Source organism: Propithecus coquereli, unplaced genomic scaffold (assembly GCF_000956105.1).
Source record: "Propithecus coquereli isolate 6110/MARCELLA unplaced genomic scaffold, Pcoq_1.0 Scaffold108, whole genome shotgun sequence".
Classification (NCBI taxonomy): domain Eukaryota; kingdom Metazoa; phylum Chordata; class Mammalia; order Primates; family Indriidae; genus Propithecus; species Propithecus coquereli.
Genome location: NW_012134747.1, coordinates 5413736 through 5440008, shown reverse-complemented (window position 1 = coordinate 5440008; position 26273 = coordinate 5413736). Strand labels below are relative to the sequence as shown.

The following is a 26273-nucleotide window of genomic DNA, read 5'->3' as shown; positions in this document are numbered from 1 at the left end:
AGAGCAGACATGAGCTCAGATTTGATGAGCTGGTCTGTGATATATGCAAGATTCTGGGTAGGAATTACGAGGAAAGTGTTTGAAAATCAGAAACCATCATTTTGGAACGGAGTGGTGCCTGGTCAGTAATGCTCCTCAGCTCAGCCATTCGTGTTCCTGGGATGCTGCACTGAGTCTGTTTCCTCCCCTTAAAGATCAGCTCAAAGGCTGAAAAGGAACGATGATAACACATCTGCTTGTCCAGCTGCACAGAACAGCCCTGCACTCCAGGTGTCAGCCCTTCACATGCCCTAGACTCCTCTTTTATGCCTTGTGCTGTGGTGAGCCCCTGCTTGGAGCTGAAACCATCCCTGTCCTCCAAAGCAGGCCAGTGTGGCAGGAATAGAAATGAGCAGAGCTGATAGGTTTGTGATTTTAGGTTTAAGATTTATAAAAGAGAGCAGGAAAACAACAGACACTTGAGTGCTCACCGCCCAGAAGTAACCAGTGTTTCCATGTGTTCCCTCACTCTTGCTTCAGATAAAGGCTTAGCTTATTTCCTCCAGAGCTTTTTCCTCCTCCTCTCTCCACAGGCAGCCACTATCATGAAGTGGTGTTTATTCTGCCGGTGAAGTTTATGTTGCTTAAATACCACTTTTATAGTTGGAAGGTATGTTAGGGGCCTAATCCTTTTTATTTTAAAAATGATAACGTTAAAGCCTAGAGGAATTGAATAATCCAAAATTGTCTCTCTCTTTCTCTGCAAATCCTTATTAAGTTCAGCCTGATGAGTATAATGGAGAGACTCTCATCCATTAATTTATTTAATGGCTAGTGTTGGCCCTTTCTATGCTATAGAGATAGATGACGAGGAAGAGAAAGAAGGACAGAAAGATGTGGCATGGGTTTAATTTCTCTTATCAAGGGAGCGATATTTATGCATGTGAAATAGGAAATGATACAAAATAGTGGAGGGAAAGAAAATCTTTCTTTTCCCTCTACCTACCTTAAGTTGATTGGCTGGGGCCCTATAAATTAAACTGACAAAAGACAGATTATCAAGAGAAAAACTAACAGAAGTTTTTAACCGTGCAGTGTGCAAACATAGAGGATTACTCAGTGATGAGTTACTCAAAAGGGTGACTAGAACTTGGAGCTTATATATCATCTTAACAAAAGAACAATAAATTTTAGGAGTGACAAGATAAAGGAAATGAACTTTGAGCTTCTAAGGTAGCAAATCATGGGAAGGTAAGTATAGGGGGTAATTAATAGAAGATGAGAGTGAGTTAGTGGTTTGTTACGTAGAGTGGGCTAAGGGTATAGAGTTGTCTCCAGTAATTAACTCGGTCTGTTCTGGCAGGGAGGGGAGGGGGGACAACTTTCCAAATTTGTGTCTTGCTCTTAGGAAAATGGGGGAGGGCAGAGAACTTGTATCAGCTTCTTTATTGTCTTCAGCTCAAAATGATCTGTATGCCAATGTGGCATATTTTGGGGTGGCCTATTCTGCTACTGTTCAATAGGATAGGACTATGAGTTACATTCTATACAATCAGGGCCAAGAGCAGAAGAGTCAGAAGGTACTGACTGGGTTACTGGAGCAGGTTTTGCAGTTGGAGACCAACTTTTCCTGAGCTGGGGTGGGAGGGTCAATATTGAGAGCCTGAGGCAGAATGAAGAGGAAGAAGGAATGAAAGGTTGTAGCCAGATATTCTGGGAGTATCGGAAGGCAAGGTTATAAATGTGGGGAGGCAACAGACTGTGGCAGGGCTGTGTGGATCAACTGAAGAGTGTTTCACCATCAAACTGCTGCTTATCTCTTTCTCCAATCATAATATCTAGTAAATAGGATCGTTTAGGAAAAGACACTCCTAGAGAGTATGCAAACCTATAAAAATTTTTTGGAGGGGACTTTCTCTCAAAAGCCTTAAATATATTTGTTCTTTGACCCAGCAATTAGCCATGAGGTTTATAACAGGGAAAAAAAGGAAATAAGTATTCAAAAACACCATCATATTAGGTATATTGTATATTTAAAATAGTGTTATAGAGTCACAGTAAAAATATACGAAATGATCATAATATAGTAAATAAAAAAAAAAAACCAGCATACGGCATAGAAAACCAAGCATAGTATTTTCTGTGTTAAAAAAAAAAAGTATATGCATAAAGAAAAAAGATGGGGGGAAAAACACCTAAATATCAAGAATAATTATCTCTGGGAGGTGGAATTACTTTTGATTTCTATTTTCTTCTTTTTGATATCTGTATTTTCTAAAATTCCCTTCAATCAACACGTTTGCTTTTGTAATAAGGAAGAAAACTATATTAGGTTATTAAATATGAAATGTCTGATTTCCTTAAGTACCAAGTTTGACATTGATTATCTCTGACATTTCACTTTGACACTTGTTTTATTTTTATAGTGAAGGTACATCCTCATACTTTCAAATGCATAGTTTGTCTTGTGATTATCTTTCAAATTTTTTTTAAGAGCAATTTTTGTGAAACCATGGATAAGTCAAAAACTTCATGCTATTTTCGAATATGAGTTCTATTGTGGAACCAATGCTGCACAGACAGCTTGAAATATCAACGATGTATTTGGGAAGGATGTGACTAATGAATTCACAGTACATCAATGGTTTGAGAAGTTCCATTCTGGTGATTTTCATCTTGAAAATGAGCCACGTGGGTGACCTGAGACCAAGGTGGGTAATGATAAGCTGAAAACCGTAGTGGAAGTAAATCCATCTCAACCTATGTGTGAATTAGGAGCAAGTGTTGATGTTACTATTCCAACAATATTGGACCATTTGAAACAAATGGGCAAGGTAAAGAAGCTGGATAGATGGGTTCCGCATGAATTAAACAAGCATCAGCAGAGAAATTGTCTCGAAGCTTTCCTTTCTTTGCTGTCACAACATAGAGGTGAACCATTTCTACGATGTATTGTTATGTGTGATGAAAAATGGATTCTTTTTGACAATTGCAAGCATCTGGCACAATGGTTGGATAAAGATGAAGGGCTGAAACACAGTCCAAAACCAAATATTCATCACAAAAAGCTAATGGTGTCTGTTTGGTGGTCTGATGCCAGTATTATCCACTACAGCTTCATGAAACCTGGTCAGTCCATTACAGCGGATGTCTACTGCGACCAATTGGATGAAACAATGAGGATGCTTGTGATAAAGCAGCTGAGATTGGTCAATAGAGACAGGCCAATCCTCTTCCAAAACAATGCTTGACCACATGTTGTACAAACAATGTTGCTCAAACTACAGACGCTGGACTTGGAAACTCTGTCATCCACCATAGTATTCACCAGACCTTGCACCGACTACCACTTCTTGCAAGGAAAAATATTCAGTTCTCAACAAGCTGTGGAAAACACCTTTCATGATTTCATCACCACTTGCTCCAGGCTTCTTTGCTGCTGCTATAAACAAGCTACTGTTAAGATGGCAAAATTGTCTGAGGCATGTTTCATCTTAATGAATTAAAAAGAAAAAGAAAAAAGAAAAGATGGCAAAATTGTGTTAGTAGTTGAAGCACATACTTTAATTGTACTGCTTCTTGTTTGAGATATAATAAACTAAACTTTTGGTTTGAAATCAGACACCTCATATTTAATGACCGAATAAAAATTGCAAGTCATAATAATTATACATTTGTTTAATCTGAAATCTCATTGAGCCAGATTGATGAAATTATTTTCATTTATCAAAAAATTAATTTTGCTTGTTCTGGAACCTGTGGTGTAATGTTACAGTAGTCAAAATTTCCAAATGATTGTGCGATTGAGAATGAAAACGCACATTCCTAAACTTACAAGAGGTAAAGAATAATTTACGAGACCTCAGGACTTGAACAAGATAAAGATTTAAAGGCTGAGTTAATTCCTTTAAGAAAACCCTGCTGCCCGCCCACTTCTTCAAAGGAGCATTCTCACCTTATAGACAGTCTATCTGAAGTGTAGACTAATGGCAGTTGGCTTTCATGTTGGCACAAACTACTCCTCAAACTCTTCCTTTAACTTATTTCTTGTTTGAAATGAAATACGTGCAAGCAAAAAACAACAGTATTTTTTTCCTGAGGATTTTTCATAGATTTTGCTACTAGCTTACCAGTAACTTTTGGAAAGTTCCTTAATCATTTGGGAGTTTTGTATTCCCCCCAATAGGGACTGAGAAAGTTTTCCTCTAGTCTTGAAATTCTCTAGTTCTATGATTATAACAAAAGTTCACATTCAAATTGCCATATGTCCATATAGGATCATTCTGAAAGAAAGAGGAACTTCAAGTGATCCATAGTTTTACCTCCCTTTTGATGGAAATTTGTGTTTGGGGAGAGTGAAAAGTTACTGCTGTATTTGAATTGAGTGCCCTTTATAGGGCTGATGACCAATTCTAATGGAACTATTTGATTTGAATCACCTGGTAGTACTTTAAACACTGCAAAAATACACACACATGAGTAATAGCATTAATTAGCCCTTTCCTCTTGGGTGGGGGGGGTGGGGTGTGAGTGGGTGAGAGAGAGAGAGAGAGAGAGAGAGAGAAGAATCCAAAGCAGTCAAACAGCTGAGGCGGCAGGGGGCAGCTCATGATGATTGCTGGCTCTGGTCACAGTGGGCTAGGAACCCAGGATAAAAAAGCATCAAAACTACTTTATCTAATTCACAGATTTGCCGATTTAAATAAGTAAATAAAAAGCAAACAAACAAGAGAGGGACTTGTAAGGATAAATAACCGTACTGTGCCAGGACTGAGGTGAATGATTGACTTGACTTTGTGTAGCTGGGATACAAGGGAAAAGAAAAGAAAAAAGAACATAATGATTCCCGTGAAAGATTTGCCTAGCTCCTGGCAATTATAGTCAAGAATAACTGACACAATCTTTTTATTTTAAAACAAACTGCCTTTCTTCCTTGTTTCATTACATATCATAAATTTAGATGAAACTTGGGAGATTTAGTCCAGAAAATTTGCTTTTGAAATCATAAGCCTTTGTTCCTTAGCTATCAAACGTTGCTCAGAACTTCTTAGAAGTTAAGCACTCTACAGCATTTGGCATTAGCTGGGGTCTGGATAGTAGGGAGGTCAGGCAAAAGGTGCTTTCCACTGATATTTGGGTAAACAATCAAAGGAGATGAAAAGTGCTATTGTTTTTATTTAGCCATGTTCTTGTCCTCTGCCACCCCAATTCCCAGTCTCAAGATTGATTGAGTTCATAGTAGGTATTTTGGAATATATTGTTAAATTCTCTAGTGTTAGAAAATGACGAGAAAAAGGCCATAAACATGTTAAAGAAATTAGTGGTTATTTTCCCTCTTCATAGCAATTGACTAAGAAAAGAATAAACTCCAACCTCACATGTTTCACACCTTCTCTGGAAGGCCCAGCACAAAAATATCTGTTCCTGAAGATAGACAGTGTATATGTGTGTGTGTACCCACACAGTGGTGGGAAATTCTACACCTAGGTATTCAGGGATGCATGATGGAGGAGGGGCATTACTTCTGGAACTTCTATTTGAACTCGTTAATATCGGAGAGTAGGGGAGACATAGCATTGCTGAACTTTTCCTTAAACTAGCTTTTTTGACTTGATATTATCAGAAATGAAAAATGTGAATGTTTTGTGTAGCCCAGTGTCCCTGGAGAGCAGGATGAAGAGAATGAGCCTCCAGAGCCTACCTGGATTGATGGCCTGTTTGCTACTCTCCCATCCGAGGCTGCCACCACCTACGGGCCAGTGCTGAGCACCCCTGAGGGTAGGGCAGAGGGTATGGAATCCAGAACTTCAACTCCTGCTGCTATTTCAAAGCCAGAAAATTTGTTGTACAAAGGTAAGAGATACCTGCCAATCAGCGGCTGTATCTACAATGTGAGGAAAGGACAGGAAGGATGGTCTCTAAAACCTCATCCAGGGAGAAATATTATGACTCTAAACAGGGAGGACAAAAGATATTTTTCACTAGAGATTATATATAGAATTTGAAATCTGGCTAGCTGTGGAATAAATTTGATCTATGAAAAGTTTTAAAACATTTATTATTGTTTCGAGTGCCTTTAGAGAGGATTATGTTCTCCTGTTTGCCATGGTTCCTACTGCTCCCTGTTGTCTCACCTTTGCCCTTCACACGTGTAGGCATCTGAATTTTTGACCTCTTGATTATATAGGAAAAAGAGCTAAAATCTAGATTCTGACTCATCAATATATTTTCTATAGAGTTAATATCATTGAAAATTCATCATTATATACATATTTTCTTCAGAACATGCAAGAGAGACAACATCCATGCCCCAAAGAAGCTTAGCTTGGCTCAAAAACAAATTACACAATATACGTTATTTAGTTATGTTTTTATGAGGAGAGGTAGTGGAAATCTACTTCTTTCCATTTGTCTAAGGAGTCTTCATAGAAGAGATAGATTTAGAGGTAAGTTTTAGAAAATGAATGGAGATATACTCCAAATCCGGGGAAATGTTGAAAGGAAATGGAGAAGGGCTGGTTTTGCTATTGAGTTATGAAGCTTATGACATATAAACCACTTCAGAGACTGCAAGTCCCAGATAACGATAACCTATTTGGTTTTTGCAATTACTCCTGTCTTCTCCTACGTTGGAATCACTTCCTCTGGTAGGAAATACTAATAAGGCACTACAGAGTACCAGACGGTAAAAGGGGATTTAACAAATGGGAAGCCCTGTAATTGAAGGAAGCTGATTTAGTGCAATGTGGCTTTATTGTTACAGTCCTCCTTTGCTTTCTTTCAGTGGATGAGGTTCTGAAATTTGTTTCTAGACTGACATTAGAAGGTCACATCATGTTTAGTGTCCTGCAAGAGCTGCTCTTTTTAAGAGAATTATGATATAAAGAGAGCCACTCATTTTATTTCTTTGTAACTTAAAAAGAGTTTTCCTTTTTTAGTAGGCACAATTCCATGTGATCATAGAGGTGTGTCCTGTGAACAGACTGGGAGGGAATGTGTACGGAAGGTGGAAATCATTTTTACTCCAAATATTAGTTTGATTGTAAATCAAATCCAAAGTAAATGAAAGGAGTCCTATTTTTCTCCTGTCAACTACTTCCCAAAAAGCATTAGTCAATGAAGTCTCACTTAGGCTTTTGGGGAAATATGCATTTTTGATGGGGTTTCATGAAGATCAAAACTTTTATGTTTTCAAAGGAATGAATATCTAGTGGTAGAGTTTCAGGTAGTGGGGGAAATAGTTTGGGTGTTAGGGAACCCTTTTTCACTTACTTATAACCATATTTTCTTAGTTGGGCTGTTAGAAGGCATGGAGAATAAATAGTTTATATAGTCTCATAAAGTTTTTATTTTTCATCTCTTTGGTGTAAGAAAAACCTTTAACAGCACATTATCCTTTTCTCACTCTAGATCCTAGATGTTTGGAAGCTTTGAAACCTGGAAACTGTGGTGAATATGTGGTTCGATGGTATTATGACAAACAGGTCAACTCTTGTGCCCGCTTTTGGTTCAGTGGCTGTAACGGCTCAGGAAATAGATTCAACAGTGAAAAGGAATGTCAAGAAATCTGCATTCAAGGATGAGCAAGTAAATTAATCTGTTTCTTTCAAAAACCTACAAAGAACCTCTATAATTTCAACATGCTCACCCAGTACAAATGAAGCACCATATCTGAGTACATACTGAGCATTTCTGGTTTATAAATGTAATACAGTTCTTGCCACAACCCTAGGGTGTAAGTATTATTAACCACTTACACAGATGAGGAAGCTGAGACTCTGGGAAGTTTAATACCTTGTCAACTCACCCAACAAAAAAGCACCAGAGCTGGGGATTTGGACTCAGGGCTGTCAAAAGCCTTAGGACACAAGCTCTATCTTCTTCTTTTATATATTATGTCAGATCAACAGCCCCCTCCCGCCCCCACATACACCCTCATTCCCCCAACCTCCTCATGTCCCTGCCAGCAGCAAAAGGTAGGTGGTGGGGAAGGACTTTGGTTTGGAAATTGGAAGTGATGGGAATATGTTCATCCATTAATAGATTAGATTTAGTTAGATTTCTGCCTCACTTGTCCTAAAAGTGATAATAGGGAGAAACCAATCTGAATTAACATTATTTGACTCAAATGTATTACAACTGTCACTCCCCATTTCTCCAACATGTTTGGTAACAAAGCCTTTATTGTACATTTAAACTATGTATAGTTTTAAAAGGATCTTTTATACTCTTCTTTTAAAATATGTGAATGGGACTTTCAGTTTTAGGAGGTGGAAGGGGGAGGCACTTGACAGCCAAGAAACTCTTAAAGCCCACGTTCACTCATGAGCAGGGTATCCTAAAGATAGGACTTGTGCTGGAAAATGAGCCACCAAATTGAAATATGAGTAATGAAGAGTAATGGGGAATTGCCTCTGTCGTTGTGTAGTAATTTTGCCACATGTAGTCCAGGAAGACCATTAGTTCTGAGCTGAGCTCAGACGGCATTTGTATATTTCATCTGACAGCATGCTTCCTCCTTCTATCAGGTCTGTGACCCACAGTCAAGTTCAAGAGTGCAAAAAAGAGCACTCAGGGAAGGAGATGGAAAAATAGCCATCTCAACAGAAATAATATTACAAGTTTTTGTGGTTTAATTAAAATTTTATTATGTAATATTTGTTACTACGAAAGCATGTATGCAACATACTTATAAGTTAAAAAAAACACAGTAAGACAAACACCAGTGAACACATCACCTAGAGAATGAATCAAACATCACCACTTCTATCGATGTTTCCTATGTTGTGTCCCTCCGCCATCCCAGCTTCCTGTTCCATGCCAGGACAAACCATCTTGAACTTTGTGTTTACCATGTCAATTTGCTGTTGGTTTTTATATGTAATTTTACATGTAAAACTACATATTTTTTGTATCTCCAAACAATACATATTCGGCCTTATTTTGAGCTTTATAAAAATGGTATTATACTCTAGTTTTCTAGAACTTGCTGTTTCCATTCATTTCAACATGACAATTAATCCATATGTTTTACTATATATAAATATATTCCTAAATAACTTATTATTTAGGTTTTTTGAGCTTTAGAAAAGTTGTGTCATAATATATAATTTTCTGCAACTTGCTAGATTATTATAATTCATGCATGTGCATTTACTTTCACAATTATATGTTTGTGTGAATTTACCACAATATATATAACCATTGCCTTGTCTATGATCAATTCAGTTGTTTCTATTTCATTTTTTCACGATTCTACCAGTGCTGCTATGAACGCTTTTATTCATGTCTCTGGGTACACACACACACCAGAGGTTTTCTAGGGTATATATCCACAAGTGGAATTATTGGGTTGCAGTGTATATAAACATTGAAAACTGGTATGTCATACCAGTTTTTTTTCTGAAGTGTTTGAACGAGTTTATTATAAATTCCAACCAGTTGTGTATGAGCTCCCATTGCTTGATATTCTCAACACTCAGTGTTATCAGACTTCTTAATTTTGCTAATATGGGGTAAAATGGTATCTTGTTCTAATCGTCTTTCCTCTGGTGACATCTTACTATGTTTATTTGCCGTCTGCGCCGATGCTACCGTGAAATGCCTGCTTATCACTGAGAAAGATTTTTTATTGAATTGTTTGTCTTTTCCTTATTGAATTCTTGGAGTTCTTATATATTCTGAAATCTAATTCTTTGCTTGCTATTTGTCTTTCTAATATCTTTGTCGCTTGTCTTTTTACTTTTTGTTTTAATGAACTCAATTTTACTGTAGTGTAGTTGACCCATTTTTTCCTTTTGTGGATGGCACTTTTGTTGCTTGTTTATGCCGCCAGCCTCTCAGCTGTCTTTCTTGGGTGGGACAAAAATGACAAAAACGACTCCGAGTGTTGACCCCACTTCTCTAGGTTCCTATCTTCATGCCTGATAACTCCTTTGGACCCTAGTAGCTCTTTGGCGATTTCTAAGTGATTTTTTAAAAAAATTTGCTTTATTTTTTTTAGTTGTCCTTGGCATGAAAGTGGGTATGAGTTACATAAATAACCTTTACCAAATTTTTTTTACTGTGGGATGGAGGGCTTGAGGTATTTTCTTATTTCCTAGAAGCCTACCTCATCATTAGCAACACAAAGGGAAAAATAAAAGGAGTGTTGTTTAGCTAGATTAGAAATCAATGAAGCTGAATCAAACAATCTGAGAATTCTAGAAAAGAGAATCATGATTTATATTTTCATTTTAAGCTAGTTAAAAAGCCAATAGAGATGACAGATATTTATGACATTGTGTTTTTCCAATCTCAATTGAAGAAAAGATAAAATATATACACAATGTGCTAATAACAAGAATATGTATCTAAAGTCTTAATTTTAAATTAAGCATTGAGAAATTTTTAGTATTTTATAAAGTACTAATGATCAATGGATTTTAATTGCAAAAAAAACTTCATTGGTATGTTAAAATATCTTAGATGAATATTTCTATCATTTTCATTTAGTTGAAACCTCAGCTTTGCTGACTATAACAAATACTCTAATCAGGTGTTTGAAGAGCATGCTAAATTTATAAAATGATAATCAGGTTTGGTGGATTTTAGTTTTAATGTTTATCCAAAATACAACAGAAAGTAAATAAAAGAATAAGAGAAAAATATTTGCAACACATATAACAGAATTGTTTCATATCTCTAATAAACCAAGAGATCTTATAAATCAAAAAGAATGAAAAAAATAGGAAAATGATAAAGATTGGCAATTCAAAGAAGACGGCCGATAAACATTTAAAGAGATGCTCAGCTTCAATAATTGTCAGACTCTACAACAGGTCTAGGATGGGGCCAGGGCACGTGCATGTCGTAAAGAGCCAGAAGTGATTCTGTTGAGCAACCTTTGCCTGGAGCCACCAAGGCGACGTCTGAATCGTGCTAACCTTAAGAGAGAGTCTAATATTTGACTTGGAATGTTAGGTATTTATTTATTTATGCTCCTTTCCTCTACAGATCTATAATTCAATGTCTTTGGTGAATAGCAATGCACAGATAGATTACTGCTGTTGAAATGTCCAACATCTTTTTTCCCTTATAAAATCTTTAAGTGAAATGTCACTAAAATAAGACATTGTAGAATAGCCCAGAAATGTGTATGTGTGATTGTTAAAACAAGAACAGCCCCAAATCATATTTCACACATATATGTATGATGTTTTGGTTTTTAATTTTTAAAATATCGGACTGATTTGGTTTTTAAAAGTGCTTATTATTTCTTATTCTTTTGCATAAATTAATAATCTTTGACAAAATCCTTTTAAACTAATTGATTTAAAGTCACATCAGACTCTAAAGATTAGGAATTTTTAAACCCTGTTTTAATCATGTTGAGGAAATATGGGCTCTTAGAATCACCAAGAATCTTCTTGTCCTGTGTCCCCTCTATTGCTTATAACCTTTGGACAAATACCCTAAGTGACTGGGCATTCTTGGGGTTTCTGCAGGATATTATATCTTCCCTGAGGCAGCCCATTCTTTAGATAACACTTAGATAACACTCCCATTGCTGTAACTGGATGTTTCTTGTGGCTTCTGGCTTGGACCCCTACAAATTCCTAATCTGACCTGGTGGAGCCATTCATAACGATTGTGTTATTATTTCAAAACAGCCAATATATCTTCTTTCATTCTGGCTGCTTCAGCTGCTTCTCTCATCCATCGCTCTTTGACCATCCTGTCCTTCAATCCTGAGCATGCCCTCCAACTTGTGAGGATGTTCTTGGTAAGCAGAGTGCGGAGAGAAGCAAACCAGCATGTCCCTTGTTCTAAATATATTCCTATGGCCTCCACCTAAGATGGCTGCCACATGAACAGAAGACATAGGAAAATTTCCCTTCTATCCCGGAAGCAAAACTAAATAGCGAAATTACATACTAGGAAACTATAAATAGTAAATTAGGACTTGTGGATTGCAAAGACAGCAAAGTAAAGACTTTCTCCTATTTCTTTTTTTTTCTGAGACAGAATCTGACTCTTTTGCCTGGGCTAGAGTGAGTGCCATGGCGTCAGCCTAGCTCACAGCAACCTCAAACTCCTGGGCTCAAGTTATCCTTCTGCCTCAGCCTCCCGAGTAGCTGGGACTACAGGCATGCGCCACCATGCCCGACTAATTTTTTGTATATATTTTTAGTTGTCTGATTAATTTCTTTCTATTTTTAGTAGAAACGGGGTCTTGCTCTTGCTCAGGCTGATCTCGAACTCCTGAGCTCAAACAATCCGCCGCCCGCCTCAGCCTCCCAGAGTGCTAGGATTACAGACATGAGCCACTGCGCCCAGCCCTTTCTCCTATTTCTAACTGGAGGCTTTGATATATTTTCATTATTCTTCAAATTTACCCTTAAATTCTAAACTCACAATTTCTTGCCATTATTTTTAAATACTAATGGAATTCTCCAGTTATTTCCTCCTTGGCATATTAGTTGGTATTATGTTAAATTTATCATTTGGTCATTTTTCCTCTCTCACATCTTAAGAAGAAATGCTATCATTTGCCAGTATCTGTAACTTGGGATTTTTCTCAAACTGATTCTACTATGAATAAATCACTGCTCAGACTTGCCTTTAGCTATTAAAAGAAAAAAAAGAAAAAGAAAAAAACCCCAAAAAACAGAGCATGTCCCTGTTGGAAAATAAAACAAAAACAAAAACTACTCTTTATGTAATTGTCTCATCCCTAATCTCCTAAAAAATAAATATTGGAATTGGTATAGACTTTCTCTCTTGAGTATTACATGTTTTATTATTAGAAAAATATTGACAAATACAGTAAAACTGACTAAAATTGTGCTGCTTCAAATTCTGGAGTGTTACTTGAGCTTTTCCCAATACTGAAAATTCGAGACCAAGCCTATTAAATTTGCTTTGTCCTAGCCTCCACCTTCCCTGCAAATCTGCAATCCCACAGTGTCTCATTTCTCTGTGAATGGCACAGTCACCCAGCCAGTAACCGCAGCTGGCCCCTGAGAACATTCCAGATCATTTCTTCTTCCTCATTCCTCATATCCCATTGCTCAGTGAAGCTGGTCCATCTTTCCTCTTCCTGCTCCTCTCCACCCTGAGTCTAGCATTGCTCCTGGCTTTCAAATTGGCCTCCTCACCTCCAGTCTTATCCCTCTCCTCCAATCTTTATCCACACAGTGCTTTGGAGTTACAATAATTCTGACCCAATTACTTTCTTCCTTAAAATGTTCTGCATTTTCTTTAAGATATGGGGCAAACATTTTAGCATGGTATTCAAGGTTCTTCAGGACCTTACTGCTACTTATATTTCCAGTTTATCTCTGTCCAGGTCCTTACACTTGTTCTTCAATTCAGCTGTGCTCAACTATTTGCTACTTTTTAAAAAATTTCAGAATATTACATGGGTACAAACGTTTTGATTACATGTTTTGCTTTTGTGCAGTTTGAGTCAAAGTTATAAGTATGCCCATCACTAAGGAAGTGTGCATTGTACCCATTAGGTGTGAATTTACCTGTCCCCTCCTCCCCTCTCCTACCTATTTGGTTTCTGTTGCATTTTACTACCATATGTGCACATGGGTGTTGATTGATTAGTTCCAATTTAATAATGAGTGCAGTCAAACTATCGCTCTTTGCTAACAATATGACTTTATATCTAGAAAACCCCAAAGGCTCTGCCAAGAGGCTCCTGGAATTGATAAACAAATTCAGCAAAGTTTCAGGTTACAAAATCAATGTACACAAATCAGTAGCATTCGTATACACCAACAGCAGTCAAGCTGAGAATCAAATCAAAGATTCAATACCTTTCATAATAGCAGCAAAGAAAATAAAATACTTAGGAATATATTTAACTAAGGAGGGGAAAGTCCTCTACAGGTAGAACTACAAAACACTGAGGAAGGAAATTGCAGTGGATGTAAACAGATGGAAAAACATATCATGCTCATGGATCAGCAAAATCAACATTGTTAAAATGTCTGTATTACCCAAAGTGATCTACAGATTCAGTGGAATCCCCATTAAAATACCAACATCATTTTTCGCAGATCTAGGAAAAATAGTTCTGTGCTCTGTATGGAACCAGAAAAGACCTGGAATAGACAAAACAGCCTTAAGTATTTGCTACTATTTGAGAGCACCATTGATTTCCTTTTGGAATTTTTCCTTCTTTGCTTCCTCCCTTCCTTCCCTGCAATTCCCTCCTCTCCCTTCTTTACTTCTGCACTTAGCATTATGAAATCCATTCCTTATCAGTAAAGAGCTACCTCATTCTTTTTAAGAGCTTCATAACTGTTCCTTTTATTTAATAAGTTCATCTTTGCTGGAAATGTTTTCAATCTTTTGCTATTATGACCAAAGGTTCATCGAATATCCTTGTACACATTAGTCTTTGGGTAGGTATGTCTATAGAATATAAAGGGAAATTGTAGGACAAAGAGATGTACCTTTGATAGATATGCCAAATTGCCCTCCTTAAAGATTGTATCAATTTACATTCCCCCAACTTATAAACATGCCTGTTTTTCCCTTCCTCACCATCACTGTTATCAGTTATTTGATTTTTGCCCATTAATTAATGAAAATGGAATCTTACTTTAGTTGTAATCTGTATTTTCCATTTTTTATATTGTGAAATAGTTGGTATATATAGAAGAATATATGTTACATATAAGTAGGGTTTACAGTAAACTAATCATAGAAAAACCTGTGTATCTACTACCCAGCTTAAGAAATAGATCATTACTAATGCCATTGGAGCCCTCTCTAAATTTGCCCCCAAATGGATAAAGCCAAAACCAACTTGAAAATAAGTAGTAATGGTGTTTTGAGATGCCCAAGGATGTGCTATATGCATCCCCAGAGCTTAGTGTACCCAGCAATGTGCTGTGGATCCTGAGGTTACTATGCCCAATGATAGCCTCTGTGGATCCAGAGGTCACTCAAAGATGCAGTTCAAAACTATAATCTGGGGCAGCCAATTCAGTGCTACCTCCAAATACCTGACACTAACAGGGAAAAGTTCTATACTAGAGCTCTGCTGAAGCCTCAGCAATTGTGGCTCACAGGGATAAAATGTCAGGTTCTAAACACCACCAGACACCTTGCCCAACGCAGGAGCCTTGACCTCCTTCCCTGGTGCTCTGCTTCCCATGCTGCCACTCAGTATGCCAGGGGTTAAAACTGGCTGCAGTTATGGAAGGTGTTCATTTGGAATTATGCCCAGACCCCTGGGATGCCTGGGCGTTGCTTCAAACCCCAGCTCTCTACAACCACAAGAATATGTACAGGGAACAACAGCAAAGGAAAAAAAAAAACCCTACTTTGTTTTCTATACTTGAACCAAGTACCAGGACTGTGCCCTCTGGCAAAGCATGGCTGGACCATGTAGGATTTTTGGTCATAAGCTAGTTCAGCCTAAACAGTTTTTAACCAAATGGTGTCTAGGGTACTTCTTAGTGCCATGAGAAAGTAAGAGTAGACATTCATTTATTCATGCATTCATTCATTCATGCAACAGTTATTTACTGCCTCCTATGTGCCAGGCACACTGTTCCTGCATGTAGGAAGCTTATTTTCTGGTGGAAGAAAGACAAAGAATCACATGAGTAAATGTCAAATTAAAATTAATCTGTGAAATACTATGAGCACATAGAAAAATGGAGCAAGAGAGAAGTCTTCAATGCTGAGGGAGATTGTAATTGTTCATGGTTATTCTTTCTTTCTCTATTCTTGGCATATTCCTTGTAGGTAGAGAACACTTTCCCACACATTTGACTTTGGCCTTGGCTATTGACTTGCTCTGCCCAGTGGAATGTGCATAGGTATGAGGTATGCCATGACTGAGCAGCAGCTTTAAATGTGTTTACCTGCTTAGCCATATGCCTCTTGCTCTGAACCTCCACAAAAAAAAAAAAAAAAAAAGGCGTGCCCTCATCTTCAGTTCTGGAAAAAGAAGATACACAGAGCTGAACTGAGCCCGGGCAAGCCTGGCTGAACCAAGCCAAGTCAACTGAGCCCAGCAGAGTTGGAGCCAACTGCAGCCCACATGTAATGTGAGCAAGAAGTAAATGTTTGTCATTGTAGGCCACTTAGATTTGGGGTTGTTTGTTACCACAGTAAATGTTGACAAATACGAATTCCTCCTTCCGTGGCTTGCTTTGGCTGTGGCTGAGAGTTGTAGACCCTGATCTGGCTGATGTGGCAGAAGAGTGAGGCAGTAAGAGATGGCTGGGTATCTTCTCATGTAGGAAAGGACTCTGAAATTTCCAGCTTCTTGGAAGGAAAAAGAGAGAGATGGACAATGTTGCTTCCAATCAAGATAAAATAACAAGGACTAGATTTACCCTCATCCCTGAAACAACCTAAACCAGATAAAACATATGGAAAGACAGTTTGAAAGACACTGTAAGTCAAGCAAGAAAGAACAGTGATCCCTGAGAGGAAAGAAAGAAAATGTGAAGGGAGCCCTGTGGTTGCCCTATCTTACTGCTTTGAGAGTTTCCAGGCCATGACACAGAGAGGTGAAACCAAGGCAGAGCCTGGCAGACTCCCTCGATTGAGGTGAAGAACTGAGAGTCCAGGAAGACCAAGGCAGCTAGAATTCTGAGGGCAGAGTCCTGTAAAGAAGAGAAGTTCACAGAAAACTTGAGAGACCTGCAGAGCGTTGTTCTTCTCAAGTGTTAAGCTAAGTGTTGATGAGTGAATGCATATGAGGAAATTACCCAAAGGCAGTAACACAACCAACTGAAGGATTAGAAGGCTTAGAGGCTAATACTGGGCTAGAAATAGTGCTTGTCACAAGCCAGTCTGGAAAATCTCAAGATTCATGAAGTATTGGGCAGAGTACATATTCTGGGCCATAAATAAGTGTCAATGAACTTAAGGAATTCAACTCATACAAAGTATGTTCTCTTATCACAATGAAATTAAACTAGAAATCAATAACAAAAATATATTTGGAAAATTTTCAAATATTTCCAAACTATATAGAACACTCTAGATCCACAGATGAAAAAATGAATCAAGAAATTAAAACATGTTTTGAATTGAATGAAAAGTATACAACATATCAAAATTTGTGGGATGCTACTAAAGCAGTTCTAAGGGGGACATTTATAGCACCAAACGTCTACTAGAAAAAAAGAAAGATCTCAAGTCAATGACCTAAGCATCCACCTTAAGAAACCAGAAAGGAAGTGCAAATTAAATCTGAAATAATGAGAAGGAAGGAAATAATAAAGACCAGAGTGGAAACTAATGAAATAAAAAGCAAAAAATAATGAGTATATACATATGTCAAAACTTTTCAAATTATATACTTCAAATATATGTGGTTTAGTGTATGTCACCTATACCTCAATAAAGCTGTTAAGTTTTTTTTAAAGGGAAAGCAGGAAGAGGAGGTGGGGAATGGTAGGGGGAGATCTGAGTATGATTATCATAGTAGCTCTTAATCTTGAGGGGAGGAGCTGGGGGGTTGAGAGATGGATGGGGAGCTGAACCTTCCCCCTTACATTGCTTAACCCATTAAGCAGCAGGAATAGCTCCAATGATAACTCCAGTCCTTCTGAACCCCAGCTTTACTCCTGTCATCCCCATCTCAGTTGATGGCATCACCATGTAGCCAATCTCCCAAGCTTACCTTCAGCTCTTACCTCCCTCTCACATTCCGTAAGTCACTGAGTCCTATCAATTAGACCTCAGAAATCTCTCTCAAGTCTATCACCTGCTAACTTCTTCTATCTTTAAATGTTCTCCTTACTTTTATTAGTTGTCATTGTCAATGCCCATAGAATCATCAGAAATATTCTAAGATACATATACTATTTTCAAAATATTACCTCCCCCATTACCTACATGATGAGACTCAACCTCCTTAACAGGGCTTATAATTCCCTTCACAATCCAACCTTCATTCTGTTTCATTATTCCCTTTCTACCTTATGCTCCAGCTCCAGCCATTCTGCTTAGTAATCCCAAACTTAAATACTAAGTTGGGCTTGTTTTGGGTATTTTTGTCCTTGTGTCTTCACATCTGCTGTTTCCTCTAACTCTTCTATGCATGGCAGTCTCCTATATATTCTATAAAATTTAGTTAAAATATCATACCTTTATGTCTTCTCCATCTCCCCAGAAAAATGGCCTTCTTTTGTTGGACCCCAAATAGTTTTGCCCTAGTGGCATTTACTAATGGCACAGGTAAGATGCTAACTGCAACCTGGGACGGTGAAGTTAGGCTGTTGCAGTGGTTTGAGCCAGGAGAAGTCATTGAAATGCTGGTGTTAAGAGAAAGTAGCAGGAAGAGAGAGTGACTGCTTAGATTAGAGGTTACAGTATCCCCCCTCTCTTGGATCCACATAGAGACTAAGAACATTTTTGGAAATATAGCAATAAAATATGGAGAACAGACATTTTTCTTAGAGTAGATAGAAGAAGAAAGAGCTGTGTCTGGGTATTTAGAAGCTTGCAATTTTTAACTCCACCCGCCTGGGAAAGAAATAATTTGCTTAATGACAAAGGAGTTGTATCATTTAAAAGAGACTCTAACCAGGTATTTTATATGGAGGCTCATGCACCAGGGACAAGAAGGAAATCAGTCATTTCCTTACACTGGCCAGTGTAGCCAAAGACTAATTGAAAGCTCATGTACATTCTTTTTTGCTAGCATGGACATTATGATTCATTTTAATCAAGATCCACCACTGTGTGGAAAATTGACCTGGTATTAAGATGTAAAAGTTAGATTTCTTGATTTATCTCTACTAAAGTGTTCACAACTGACTTGTCTGGTTCGTTTGATAAAAACAATTTTAAATATCTTAAGATAATAAAGCTTTAAAACTTGACCTCATTGATAATATTTATACTTCCAACATCAAAAGGCTCTGGTAAATAATTTTTAAGTGGAACGTTGGCACAAATAGGTGTAAATTTTTTTCCATGATATACTTGTTATCTGCCTTTTCCCAGAACTGTTAGTTTCACATTAATGAATGTCTCTCTTAAACCCCTTTTCCCAGTGCAAACACTGATCCTCCTTCAGGTAATTTCTCTTTACATAAAGTTTAAATGAGCTTAAATGGACTTTATTTTGAGAAAAGCCTCTCAAATCAATTACTGCAGGAAACTGAATGATATCATTTTATTTCCTGAACCATCAACTATAAAATATACATGAAACATATTAAAGGGCTTGAGTAGTTTTCCAGTACTTTCTGTATGTTTTCTTTAGTTTCAACTTCCACAATGGGAAATCTTTATTTTCTTTCCAATTCAAACAACATTGTATGGATGTTAATAGAGAGGGCTTGTTTATTCTATGGATTCTCTTCATTTTAGAAAGAATGTGTATATTTTTGGAACAGTTCTTTAGTAAATTAGTAATTTAGTAAATTTAATAGGTTCTTAATTATAAAAAATTTTGGTTCTATTTAAAAGTAGAGACTTCTGTTTCTGGTGATATGCAAGGCTAACTTTATTTGGGCAAATCCTTATGCTGAAAACAACTAATTCCATGAAGAAAGTGGAATACATTTCTGAAAAGACCTCTTAAATCTTAAAAAAAAAAAAATTTCTCGAAACTGGCTAATGAGATGTTAAGGAGTTGCAAGGCTAAAATCTCAGGGAAAATGGGAAATCAGAGAAATTAGTAGAACACTGGAGCTGGTTTTGCTACCGAACACTTGTTATTTCAGAATATCTTAAACTTTGATTTTAGTAGCTTCTGAATATTAAAGGAACAAAATTTAAAGCTCACATTAGAGGACCACATGAAATGGGGAATTTAATAAGAGACACTTCTACCAAAGGGATAATGACTGCAAAAAGGACATGGAGGAGTTTTTGGAGTGATGAAAATAGTTTATATTTGAAAAAATAGAGATAATCTCAAATTAGGTAGAAAGAAACAACTTACAGGCCTAAGGAGCTAAAAAACCTCAAGCAGGATGAATACAAAAAGAAAACACAGCCACGTTATACTCAAATTGCTGAAAGCCAAAATTGAAGGGAAAATCTTGGAAGCAACAGAAGAAAAATGACACATTACATACAGGGGACCAACAGTATGATTAATCAACTTCTCATCAAAAATAATGGAGGCCAGAAGATATTGGCACATTTTTAAAATGCTGAAAGAAAAATATCTGTCAACACAGAATTTTATATGCAGTGAAACTATCCTTCTAATATGAAGATAGAAGTGGGGCCAAAAGAGGGGGCCAAGATGACAGATTAGAAGCATCCTCTCCCTGCTGTTAAGGAGAGGATCAAAGGTTGCGGGTAGAGGTTCAGCCTCAGATGGACCGTGTTGAAGAGAGCATTGTGAATCATCAGAGAAGTGACTTGGAGAAACTCAAAGTGGGGGAGAGAGAGGTGGCATGATCCACTTGGCAAGATCTGAAGGTACCTGGGAGGATCATTCACATCTGGGGAAAGGTCAGGGAAGAGATCCCCAGGGCTCTGCACTCCCCAGAGGACACTGAAACCTGAGCTGTGAGGGGACTCCCACACCATAGCAGGCCTCTGAACTGATGAGGGAGCTACTTGGAGACTGGGAAGCAGTATTGCACCAGGAGAGTGGGCACATGGGGGTCTCGCCAGCTTCTGGTCCCACGTTGCTGCAACAGACACCACTGTGCACTCTCAGCCCCAGAGAACCTAGTTATCAGAGGGATTGGTTCCACAGCAGCTGCCTCCTCATTACCCCTGCCAGGCTAGGGAGGGCAGGAGCTCTCATGTGCACTGTGACTATGTGCTGTATGCTCCCCCAAACACCCCCACCAACCACTTCCAAGGGATCTAAGCAAAGCAGGCATCCTCTGGAGCTTAGCATCTGCCACTGCCATCTTGCCATCTTGATAGCACCTTTGCTGCCACCTAAGTAGCTCCACCAGCTGCAGTCTCATGACATGCCCAGGCATTGGCCAAGGTCCCATGACACACCCAGGTGCCTACCAAGATCCTGTGACCCACCCAGTCACCAGCCAAGGTATTGCAACCCACCCATGTGTTCTAGGACCCGTTACTTGCCCCACTGCTGGCCAACATCCTGTGACCCCCAATGCATGCCACCATTGTCTCTGGAACTGAGCAGAGCAAATGTGCAGAGACCTGACATTTGGGGCCACTGCCTAAATAGCCTCACCCAGATTCCCTAGCCACTGGTGCAGGGTGGCCTGAGCAGAGCAATCTCCCATGCCACCCATCTCTATAGAGAGGGACTTGCCCAGCCTCCTACCTGAGAATTCAACAGTGGCCTGGGGACCAACCCACCATTCTGTATAAATATTCCCCAGCTCTGGCTCACGCTGTGACAATTACAGGGGAATGGAATCATGCAAGAGAATAGTGACTCTCAGTGATTCTGCCCCTCTCCCATTGGGTCAGTCCTCCAGAGTAGGACACAAAAGCACTATCTAGGGACCTCTCCTTCTTCTAAGTAGAAGAGTTCCTAGCAAAGGAGAACAGGTGTGCTGTAAATCTATCTGTCCTGAGCTGAGAGAATAGGTTTCAGATGAAAAGAAACCAGCAAAAGAAGTCTGGCAAAATGAAAAAACAACTTAGTTCAACACCCCAAAAGGGTCACAATAGATCCACAGCAATGGACCCCAATCAAAAGGAAATTGTTGAAATGTCAGAAATGAAATTCAGAATATGGATGGCAAATAAGATGAATGGGACTGAAGAGAAAATTGAAAGCCAACACAAAGAAGCCAAAAATAAATAAGGACATGAATGAAAAGAAATGAAAAACTCACTAAAGAGATAGACAATATAAAAAAGGATATAAAGAATGTAAAGAAATGAGTCATTTAGAGAATTCCAAAATACAGCAGAAAGCTTTGCCAACAGGGTAGGCCAAGCAGAAGAAAGAATCTCAGAACTTGAAGATGAGGCTTTCAAAGTGACCCAGTCAAAGATGCAGATAAAAGAATAAAGAAGAATGAACAATCACTGAGAGAAATATGGGACCATGTGAAATAAGCCAATATACAAATTATAGGTATTCCTAAGAAAGAAGAAGAAAAAGCAAAAAGTATGGAAAATCGATTAGAGGGAGTTACCGAGGAGAACTTCCCTAATATCATCAGGGATTCAGATACAATATGGTCATTGAGCACTTGGAAGATTCATAGCAAATTGGACATTTCCAAGACATACAGTCATCAACCTGGCCATCTCCTTCAAAATGAAGGAGAAAATTCTATGAGTTGCAAGATGAAAGTAATACCTAACTTACAAATGAAAACCCATCAGGTTAACATTTAGATTTCTCAGCAGAGACCTTACAAGCCAGAAGGGATTAGGGTCCTGTTTTTAGTCTTCTTAAACAGAAAAACTGCCAACCAAGAATTTCATATCCTACAAAGCTAAGTTTCATAAATGATGGAGAAATACTTTCCTAGAAAAGGAAACACTAAAGGAATTTGTCATTATTAGACCTGCCCTACAGAAAATGCTCAAAAATGTATTATGCATGGAACATCACAATAGATACCCACCAATGTAAAAACATGAAAGTAAAAGCTCACAGTTCATGTAAAACAATAATGCAAGAGGGAAAACAAAACAATAAGATATCATCCAACATGATCAACAGAGCAGCACCCCACATATTAATACAAACACTGAACATGAATGGTCTGAATGCCCCATTTAAAAGACATAGACCAGCCGAATGGATGAAAAAACACAACCCAAATTTTTGCTGTCTCCAAGAAACACATCTAACCTGCAAAGACTCACACAGATTCAAGGTAAAGAGATGGAAAAAAATATGTCATGAAAATAGAAACCAAAAGCGAGCAGATGTAGCCATTCTCATACCAGATAAAATAGACTTTAAATCAACAATGATAAAAAAGGACAAAGATGGTCATTATATAATGGTAAAGGGAGAAATTCAACAAGATCTAACAATCCTAAATATATATATACACCTAACACAGGAGCTCCTAGATTCATAAAGCAAATTATATAGATCTAAGGAAAGAAATAAACCGTAGTGTCTTAATTCCTAGGGAATTCTACTCCCCACTCACAGAACTAGACAGATCAATGAAGTAGAAAGTGAATAAAGAAATCCTGTACTTAAATGGGGCTCTAGAATAAATGGACCTAACAGAAATTTACAGAACATTCTACCCCAAAACTGCTGAATATACATTTTCTCATCCACACATGGAACATTATCCAAGATTGATCAAATCTTAGTCCACAAGACAAATCTCAGAAAATTTAAAAATATCAAAATAATACCATGTATCTTCTTAGACTACAGTGGAATAAAACTAGAAATCAATTTCAAGAGAAAAACTCAAACCTACACAAAGTCATGGAAATTAAACATCTGCTGCTGAGTGATCCTTGGGTCTATAATGGAATTAAGATGGGAATCAAGAGATTCCTTGAGCTAAATGACAAGGGGGAAACATGTTCAAAAATCTATGGGATACAGCAAAAGCTGTCCTAAGGATAAAGTTCATAGCCTTAAATGCCTACATCAAAAAGAAAGATCACAAGTTATTAATGTCATATCTCAAGGAACTAGAAAAAGAAGAACAAACCAAACCCAAAGCCAGCAGAAAAAAAGAAATAACAGAGCTCAGAGCAGAACTAAACAAAACAGAAACAAAGAAAAAAATATAAAGGATTAACAAAACAAAGTTGTTTCTTTTAAAACATAAACAAAATCTATAGACCAGTAGCCAGATTAACCAGAAATAGAAGAAAAAGGACTCAAATAAGCTCAATCAGAAATGAAAAAGGAGACATTACAACTGATACCACAGAAATACAAAAATATCATCTATGAATACTATGAAAACCTCTATGCACACAAAGGTTTCTAGAGGTTTTTCTTTTCCTTTCCTGATTCTTCCTGAATCAGGAAGATATAGAAATCCTGAACAGTCCAATAATGAGCAACAAAATTGAAGTAATAATAAAAAATCTCCCCGAAACAACAAAAAACCTCAGATGAGATGGATTCACAGTCCAATTCTACCAGGTCCATAAACAAGAACTGGTACCTATCCTCCAGAAATTATTCCATGACATTGAGAAGGAAGGAATCCCCCCTAAGGCATTCTATGAAGCCAGTAATGCCTTGATACCAAAGCCAGAAAAGGACACAATAAAAATAAGAAAACTGCAGACCAATATCCTTTACGAACATAGGTGCAAAAATCCTCAACAAAATTCTAACAAACTGAATTAATGCAACAAAAAGATAATTCACCATGATTAATTGGGTTTCATCCCAGGGATACAAGGATGGGTCAACATATGCAAATCAATCAATGTGATTCACCACATAAACAGAAGCAAAAACAAAGACCATATGATCATCTCAATAGGTACAGAAAAAGCATTCAATAAATTCCAGCTCCTTTTCATGATAAAAATCCTCAACAAACTAGGCATACAAGGAACATATCTCAAAGTTATAAAAGCCATATATGGCAAACCCACAGCCAGCATCATACTGAATGGGGAAAAGTTGAAAGCATTCCACGTAAGAACTGGAACAAGACAAGGGTGCCCACTGTCACCACTTCTATTCAACATACTACTAGAAGTCCTAGCCAGAGCAATTAGGCAAGAGAAAGAAAGAAAGAGTATCTAAATAAGAAAAGAGAAGGTCAAACTATCCCTGTTTGCTGACAAGATGATATTGTATCTAGAAAACCCCAAAGACTCTACCAAAAGACTCCTAGAATTGATAAATAAATTCAGTAAAGTCTCAGGTTACAAAATCAATGTACACAAATCAATAGCATTTCTATATACTAACAATAGTCAAGCTGAGAATCAAATCAATGACTCAATACCGTTCACAATAGTTACAAAGAAAATAAAATAGATAGAAATATACTTAACCAAGGAGGTGAAAGATCCCTACAAGGAGAACTACAAAACTCTGATGAACGTAATCATAGATGACACAAACAAATGGAAAAACATCCCTTGCTTATGAATTGGCAGAATCAACATTGTTAAAATGTCCATACTGCCCAAAATGATTTACAGATTCAGCACAATCCTAATCAAAATACCAACATCATATTTCACAGATCTAGAAAAAAATAATCCTAACCTTCATTTGGAACCGAAAAAGAGCCAGAATAGCCAAAGCAATCTTAAGCAAAAAGAGCAAATCTAGAGGCATCACATTACCCAACTTCAAATTATACTACAAGGCTATATTAATCAAAACAGCATGGTACTAGTTTAAAAGTAGAGACATAGACCAAGGTATGGAATAGAGAACACGGAAATGAAACCATATAGCTACAATCAACTGATCTTTGAGAAAGCAGACAGCAATATACACTGGGGAAAGCAAGGCCTATTTAATAAATGGGTCTGGGAAAATTAGATAACCAAATGCAGAAGAATGAAATAAGACCCCTGTCTCTTACCATATATGTAACCATTAATTCAAGATGGATAAAAGACTTAATTGAAGGCATGAAACCATAAAAATTCTAGAAGAAAATGTATGTATGACATTAGCCTAGACAAAGAATTTTTTATTAAGATCCCAAAGGCAAATTCGGCAACTACAAAAATAAATAAATGGGACTTAATTATATTAAAAAGCTTCTGCACAGCAAAGGAAATAACAGTGTAAATAGACAATGCACAGAATGGGAGAGAGTATTCACAAACTATATATCTGACAAAGGACTAATATCCAGAATCTACGGAACTCAAATAAATCAGCAATAAGAAAATAAAGAACCCCATTAAAAAGTGGGCAGAAGACATGAACAGAATTTTTTCCAAAGAAGACAACAAATGACCAACAAACATATGAAAAAAATGCTCAAAACATCACTAATCATCAGGGAAATGCAAATTAAAACCACGAGATACCACCTTATCCCTATCAGAATGGCCATTATTAAAAAGTCAAAAAACGATAGATGGTGGCATGGATGCAGAGAGAAAGGAATGCTTATACACTACTGGTAGGATTGCAAATTAATAGAGCCTCTATGAAAAACAGCATGGAAATTCCTCAAAGAAATAAATGTAGACCTACCATTCAATCCAACAATCCCAGTACTGGGTATCTACCCAAAGGAAAAGAAGTCGTCTTTATTAAAAAGACACCTGCACTCGGAAGTTTATTGCAGCACAATTCACAATTGCAAAGACGTAGAATCAACCTAACCTCCCATCACTTTACAAGTAGATTGTGAAAATGTGGTGTGTGTATACACACACACACACACACATATATATGCACACACACACCATGGAGTACTACTCAGCCATAA

General features: G+C 37.6%; 1 protein-coding gene across 1 annotated transcript in view; it reads left to right on the top strand.

Moving 5' to 3' along the window:
• The window catches only part of COL28A1 (collagen, type XXVIII, alpha 1), a 181455-nt gene extending 172803 nt beyond the window's left edge, over positions 1-8652 (top strand). The window contains exons 33-35 of the mRNA XM_012647465.1: positions 5631-5769; positions 7390-7566; positions 8508-8652. Coding sequence (XP_012502919.1) covers positions 5631-5769; positions 7390-7562 — 312 coding nt within the window. The 3' untranslated portion in view covers positions 7563-7566; positions 8508-8652. The remainder of the gene's footprint in view (positions 1-5630; positions 5770-7389; positions 7567-8507) is intronic.
• Positions 8653-26273: the final 17621 nt, after the last annotated feature.